General features: G+C 62.8%; 1 protein-coding gene across 1 annotated transcript; it reads right to left on the reverse strand.

Moving 5' to 3' along the window:
- Nucleotides 1-207: 207 nt before the first annotated feature.
- PTGR3 (prostaglandin reductase 3) lies at nt 208-7,157 on the reverse strand. Its single transcript, XM_062201808.1, has 2 exons — nt 6,886-7,157; nt 208-1,389 (listed from the first exon to the last, which is right to left on the reverse strand). The coding sequence occupies exons 1-2, from the start codon at nt 7,092-7,094 to the stop codon at nt 465-467; spliced, it is 1,134 nt and encodes a 377-aa protein (XP_062057792.1). The 5' UTR covers nt 7,095-7,157; the 3' UTR covers nt 208-464.
- Nucleotides 7,158-7,568: the final 411 nt, after the last annotated feature.

Below are 7,568 nucleotides of genomic sequence, written 5' to 3' on the forward strand. Positions count from 1 at the left end.
TGTCTCCCAGGCCCTGGGATGAGCAGAGCAAACTCTCCCAAAACAAAGGGTCTGGGAACGGCTCTCAAGACCGACGCTGAGACCACGTTGAGACCACGCTAACGACATCCTGACTCGATCAGATCTTACATGAGGAACTCATTCACTTCCCTGGAACAATAAAATCTGGAATGAGATCGTCCATGACTAAAGAACTGAACGTAAACGTTTTACCTCTTAGCCATCTAGGGAAGTTTTATTAGCACATTTGTTTTTTTCCAAGGGAGGAGCAAAAGGAAAAAAAAAAAAAAAGAGGAGAGAGAGGGGAGTCAGGAGAAAGAGAAAGAGAAACTCATTCAGTAACACCTTGCTTTTGTTTAAGAAATATTATATCCATTAACAAGTACAAATGAATTGATTTGAGTCCATCGGCAGCGTGAAGAGCTCACGTAATTCCTCCTCTGACTGATGCCATTGTTCTGTTTTTACAGCTTACTGCCAACCGAGTGAGGCAGCTCCACCACGATCTTCCCGGTGTTTCTCCCCATATACAAATAATCGACAGCGCGGAACACGGACGCCAGCCCGGTGAACCTGCCCTCGGGGGCCTGCTCTCCGAGGTCCACCCCACAAAGCAGCTCTCCGCTGTCACACATCTTGAGCAGGTGGCCTACGGCTGCCTGGTACTCGGAGAGGTAATGGTTTAGGAAGAAGCCCTGGATACTGGCGGACCTCCTCAGCAGCTTGGCTGGCAGCGTCCCGGCCTTCACGGGCGCCAGGCCAGTAGGGCTCTGGTAGCCAGAGATGAAGCCAATGACTATCAAGCGCCCCTTGGTAGTCAAGGCGTCCACGGCCAAGTCAAACATGGCTCCCCCGACAGACTCGTAGACTACGTCGACGCCTGCAGGGTACTCCCGCTTGAGGACAGCGGCCACGGACTCGGCGTTATAGTTGATGGGCCGGTCGCACCCCAAAGACTTCAGGAAGGCAGCCTTCTCGGCGGAGGAGCAAGTTCCCACCACGTGGCACTTGGCCTTCTTGGAAAGCTGCACGGCAAACTGGCCTGTGCCCCCTGCGGCTGCTGTCACCAGCACTTTCTTCCCTGGGGCCAGGGCTCCCAGCTCTTTCAGGCTGATGTACGCGGTGGTGCCACTCACCAGCAGGGTGAGATACTCCGGCTTCACCGAGGGCACCGCGACGGCAACACTGGCAGGCACCACTGTGTACTCAGCGAAAGCGCCAGGCGCCATGTAAGCCACAGGTTGGCCAACCGTGTACTTGGCGCTGGCTGAAAGGCCTAAGGCCACCACCTCGCCGATGCCCTCGAAGCCCACGTCGAAGGGAGGCTGCACGGAGGGGTCATAGCGGCCTGCAGAGTAGTTGATGTCGGAGGCATTGATGCCCACAAACCTGGAAGAAAACAAACACAGCCATTGAGAGACTTCTTTTGTGAAGGCTCCCAGATTCTGCTTAGAACAATTTCTCTAATTCTGGTGCTGGTGGAGAGGCTGCTGAGCTCCCAGTCCTATAGAATGGGAGAAAACTCCTGCCCTGATTCAGTTAAAAAAAAAATCAAACAAGTGTTAGCTCATCGGGGATCTGCCCCCTGAGTTTCGGCGTATTTTACTCCCTCATCAGCCGCGGGATAATTTCGTATCTCTCCAATCGGCAAGTTATTTATTTCACTTCCGTCCTCTTTCAGAAGAAATAGGAAGAAAAGAAGTCAGGAAACCCTCATTATATACAAACTTTCACTGGAACTATGAGTTGGAAATTAATTGGCCTCTTAACAAAGATGTTAAAAACAACACCCGGGTGAAATATATCCCGAGAAGTAGACTGGTATTGATTCTGGCAACAATTTAACACTTGAGATAATAATAGCAATGACAATGATATTCGTAAAGATTGATGCAATGTGTAAGGTCATCCTGGCTGCATTTGGCCGCGGGGGCGGCTTGGAGGCTGTGAGGAGCCCACAGCACATTTTCTTTCTGATGTAACCAAGTCCGCTGTGAAAATATACATCTTGATTAATTGAGCAAAAATGGGGTGGGACGATTTTTATGGTGCATCCAACATTTTACAGTCCTTTTCAGAGGAAAAGGAAAGCAAATCGTCATTGTGTTTTTCCTCAACGAGAAGCAGAGAGCGAACCTGATTAACACCAGGTGATCATTTTTATTTGGGTATCCGCAGTCCACTGCACTGCCAGCCCCGTGGTTTTCTTCTTCTTCATCTCAGTATACCTCATAACAAAAGTATCCTGGTACATAAGGGGGAAACAGCCATCCACCAAGAACGTCAGGGGGCGGCCCAGATGCCCAGGAGAGGGCTCTAAAAATGTCATTTCCCCGTCGGATGACACAAGCAGACGGCGGGTCTGGTGGCCAGAGGGAGCCCGTTAAGTAGGTCATTTCCACTTTTCATTTAGCTTCACCAGCCAGGGCTGCTGTGCGGAGAGGCCCCGCACCGCACCGGGACACACTAACAAGTGAGCCTGAGCTCCTGTTCCCCCGCGCGCAGGACGCGGGAACCACTTTCCCAAACCAGCAGCCGCGGCCTCCCAAGCCCGTGTCGCCGCTGCACAAAGACCGCAGTTGCGGGCTTCTCGCTGGGACGCCCACGCGCTGTTTTTGGAGAGGGGTGGGGGTCTGCCATCTTTCCTGCGCTTTTACGCGGCGCTCCGGGCCTGGTCCTCCAGGAAGGGCCATCTTCCTGGGAGGGCGCCGCGGGGCCTCTCGGAGCCGCCCCGGGCAGCGCCAGCTGGAGCGCATCCCGCGTCTGGGGAAGGCGCGGGTGGAAGCCAGGGCGGGCGGGCAGGGCTGGCTTGGGGGTGGGGGCTGGGCCCCCCGTCGGTCCCGTCCTCGCCTCTCCCTCTCCCGCATTAACCCTTCCCACGCCCTCGCCCATCACGTCGGTTCCCCGGGCACAGCTGATCCTGGGCTCGGAAGCACGCCCGGGCCAGCCGTCCCCTCTGCGGCGGCCCTGCGGGTCCTCGCCTCCTCCAGCCGGAGCGTCCCGGGGTGGGGGGCTTTGCGCGGGAAAAGGCAAAGCGGCTGCGTCCAGGCCGCAGTTCGCCACTCACTTCCCCGTGGGCGGAAGGGGAGCGCCGCAGGGCGCACGACGAGGGAAGCGGAGGGGACAGCGCCCAGGCGTCGGGCGGGGAGCGGCCGGCTCACTCCATAAACCACGCCGCCTGCTGTAGCTGGAGCGGTGGCCGCGGCCGCGCAGCCCGCCCTGGCCGTCCAGTCGCGGCTTCGGGACCTGGCCGCCCTTGGAGGTTGGCCGGCCAGCGCTGGTGGCTCGGCCTCTCCACGCCAATGACCACAAGAGCCCGCTCAGGTCGGCCGGGGTGCGTGGGTCCGGTGCGGGGTTGGCGAGGCCGCCTTCCAGGGCCTGCGACCCTGACCTCGGCTTCCCGGGACGGGGCGGGGGTCCCGGAGGGCGCACCCCGATTCCCGGCGCCGGCCGTGAAGTTCCGACCCGGGCCTGCCAAGCCCTTCCTGCTGGAGGCGGCCAGCCCGTGACCTTGGCCTCCAAGGCGCCGGGTTCTGTGCCCCCCTCCGCCCCAGGCCCTGCCTTCCTGCAAACCGCCCGCGGCGTCAGTGCGGGAGGCTCGGGCTGGCGGCCGCAGCCCGAGGCGGATTGGCCCCGCGCCCTGCGCCCTCTCCCCGGACCCCCGCGTAGACTGCGTCGCCGAAGAGGATGGCCCGGGACGCGCCTCGGTCCTCACCGGGGCTCTAAGGAGCCTGCGCATTCTGCCCAGGGTGGGAGGCAAGTTCAAGGGCGGCGGGCGCGGAGGGCAGGGGCCGGGGTCGGGAGTGTGGGCCACAGAGAGATAGGAAAGGTGCGCGCGTTTGGGGACCACCCCTGGAACCCCCCTTTAATCGGAACTGTGTGCCCGCAGTGAGGGCAGGATTGTGGCGGCCCGACGGGAGCCCCACTGTGAAGACCCCCATCAGGAGCCACAGGCCAGACCCGCACGGGTGCCCTCCCGGCGTCTGCGTCCCGAGAGCCCCCGGCCCCTCTGCCCTGCACGCGGGAGGCGAGCGCTTCCCCGGAGCAAAGGCCGGGCGCCGAGGCTCAGGTCCCGGGTACAGAGCCCTGGGCGCCCGGCGAGGGCGCGAAGTCGTCCGGACGTGACCTTCGTCCTGAACAGCCAGAAGCGGGGCAAAAGAAGGCAGGGGAGGCCACCTCGGCCTGGAGTCAGCAGAAACACTGTGGCCTCCCGCGAGCGACAAACCGTGCCTCGCCGCGCCTCCCCATCCCCCTCCGCTCCATCCCCGCAAACTCCCCGCTCCATTATCTCACACCAGGGCAGAAAATCGTTACGAATATTTGGAAACGAAATCATCCGTCACCCCCTCGCGGAAAAGGTGGAAGAGGCGCACCAGCCAAGTCGACCTGGGGTGTCTTCCCGCCAGCCCCTCTCCTCCGGGGCTGCGAGCAGAGCGGGACCGGGGAGAGAAGGCGGCGGGGCCAGCAAGGGCACAGGCGCAGCGGTCGCGCAGCGCGGGGACTTGACCCCAAGTCAGCACTGGGCCCTGCGAACCAGGAATTCGTGTTTGCTGTTAGGCTGCGGTGAGGAGCGCAGGCTTTTCACTGGAGGAACAACCCAGGCGGGGCACCACCAGCACCTTTGCCAACGAGCGAATCAGGGCTTCCTCCATTCATCCCAGGGCAGATTGTGTTGGGAAAGTCAGAGGCGCTTGCCTAACATTTTAATAATTAACACTGCTAACAGGAGGTTTGGTCTGGGATTCACATAAAGCAACCTGCGGCGAATTATTAAACCTCTATTCTTAAAAAAAAAAAAAATCAGCAACATGCCACTTAGTAAGAAGGGACCTCCTTCCGTGTGCCGGTGGCAGACTCTCCTGGATCCCGGAAAGGGGGAGGCGAAGAAACCGCCTCTCCCAGCTCGAAGCCAACTGGCTCCATCCGCATGCTGCGGACTCAAGGCAGAACTTCGAGGTCAAGTTGTTCACAGAAGCGTTCTATTTCTATGGAAGGGATTGGTGGCATAGATAGAGCAGGGGAAAAATAAAGAGGCAACCCAAACCGAGGCGCACCAACACGGGGCCGGCGCCCCTGCGCACGCATCGCCATATTCAGCCACTGCGCTCCGGACTCCAGGCCAGCGCTGGGGACCGCGCACCCGGCCATGCCGCCGCCGCAGGACGGCAACCCTTTGGGGAAGGGGCGGCCGCCACGGCAACGTGAACGGAGGGCAGTGGGAAGAGGGAGACGGCCGCGGAGCCGGTGACCTCGCGCAGGTGGAGGCCCGGGGGACCGGCCGCCCTGCCAAGAGGCCTGCAGCCGCGGCGGGTGGTCCCACGTCGCTGCTGCTCGCGGTTCTCCAACTTTGCGCCTGCCTCCACCCACCCCATACCCCACTTCTAGACTTCGTGCGCTTGTGTGTACGCTTACAGTGGGGGTCACAGTCCAATCTACTTTTATCAGAGAGCGCAAAATAAAGGGCCCGGGTGCAACCATTTGCCGGTCAAAGTTTGTTTGGAAAGCTGCTCCGCCTGTGCTGTCCATTCAGGGCAAATCCCAGGTGCGTTTGGGGGGCTTCAGGGGAACACTCCCCCTTCCCCACCCTCCCCTCGCTCCCCGCCCTGCTCCCCAGCCCGGCAGGGCAAGAGCCTCAGCCAAATCATCATAAAATGGAACAATGCCGTGCGCCGGTGGGGCGGCCAGACGCCCCTTCTCAAGGACACCCACCCACTCCCCCACCTCCACCCAAGGCACGCCTTAACCGCCCTCCCCACTCAATCCCACCCCACAGCTCAGTCCATCACTAAGTTTCCAACAGGTCTCCAAGAGTTTCCCCCCTCAGCCCTCCTTCTCCCACCCTACAGTCGGGTCTGGGGTCTCACGGTCTCCACGGTGGACCCCGGAGGGGCTGCCTCCGGCTACCTGGGCAGGCTGCTAGCTGGGCACCCTCAGCTCTCTCCAGCAGACAATTTACAACGTGTGCACAGCCAAGACCGAGTCCCCCTTTCCAAAACAGTATTTGCCTTGGAACAGCGGCCGTTCAGACATCCCCTGGGACGGGGCTTAGCAGGCGCGCCAGCTAAGGGACCCAGGCGCTGAGCCCCGACGGAGAAGTCTCCCTGTTGCTTCACCGGTCACCAAAGCTTAGTGAGGTGGAAACGCACTCAGGAGCGGGTTGTGGGGGTGGAGAAGGTGGTCATAAGGTCGGGCGACGGACGACCCGAGTGTCACCCGAACGTCCGTCCGACGCGCAGCCCACCCCAGCCCTGGCCCAGCTGCCCAGTACGCGCGCCGCCCGCCCGTGGAGCACCCCGGGGACAGGCTGCAGCCACACGCACCCGGCAGCCCCGACCACGCGCACACAGCCCGGGAGAAGCGCGCACCCACACCCCCAAGCGCAGGCTCTGCCCCTGCGAGGCGGCGGCCGAGACGGAGGGGCCGGGAGAAGCCAGCCGGGTCCCTCGCCTCCTTTCTCCAAAGCACGTTTACCTAAATGTCGCAGTCTGCGTCCCGGGTGCTCCCGCTCCACCCTACAGATTATGTCAAGGCAGGAACCGTGGGTGCGCGCGGGTGGGCCGGGCGGGGAGCCTCCCCTTCTGGGTCCCGTCGGTTTTATTTCGGGAGTGGGAGGGGGAGGAGGGAGGGCTGGGGGAGGGGAGGGGAATCCCAAATTAAAATAACCCTCGGTGATGAGGACTTTCCGCGGTGTCGGATATTCACACCAGTAACAGGCACACTGCGTCCGCCTTCGCCAGATGGCGGCGGGTTGAACTTGCCGGGATCTGGCTAAGTCCGGCCGTGCGCCCCAGCGCGCAGGAGGCGGGCGGGCCCGGGACGGCCGGGAGCAGCGCTGCGCGCGGGCCGGGGCCGGGGCCGGGAACGGGGCGCGCGCGCCGGGCTCACCGGTTCCGGACGAGGAGGTCTCCGTCCCCGGGGAGCGGCACCGGGCAATCCCGGCGCAGGGTGACGGCCTCGCGGAAGTTGGGGCTCAGCCGGGTCACCGCCAGCTTCTGCATGGTTCGGGGGATGGCGGAGCCCTGGAAGTCCAGGAAGTGGCGGGCGTACGACATGTCCACGATGGTTCTGGCCCCGGCGGGCGCCAGCCGCAGCATAGCCCGCGCCTCCGCCCGCTCTCTGCGCCGCCGCTGGCCGGGGTCGCGCCCAGCCCGGGCCGCTGGGCTCGGCGCGGCTCGGCGCGGCGCGGGCGGGCGGGCGGAGCGGGCGGGTCCGCCCCTCCTCCGGCCGGCGCCCTCCCCTCGGCTCTCCCCCTCCCGCGCTACGCCCGGCTCCCGCTCCCCCCGCCCCCAGCCCCGCGCGCGCGGCGCCCGACTTCGGCGCAGCCTCCGCGGAAGCGGGGCGAGCCGGGTCCGGCGGGTGGGTCGCCGCCGGCCGGGCCGCTGCTCCTTTAATCTTTTTGTTTTGGTTTGAATCTGCTCGGCGCAGACTGGCCAAGGATCCTCCCGCCCTCCCCCTTCCTCCCGGCGCGGGAGAGGCACCGGATATCCCCACCCTCCCCACGCTCCAAAAGGCGGATTTGACTCCTCGGGGGCGCGTGGTGGTGGTGGTGGCGTGGGAGTGGAGGGGGG

Source organism: Lepus europaeus, chromosome 9 (genome assembly GCF_033115175.1).
Source record: "Lepus europaeus isolate LE1 chromosome 9, mLepTim1.pri, whole genome shotgun sequence".
NCBI classification, from domain to species: Eukaryota; Metazoa; Chordata; class Mammalia; order Lagomorpha; family Leporidae; genus Lepus; species Lepus europaeus.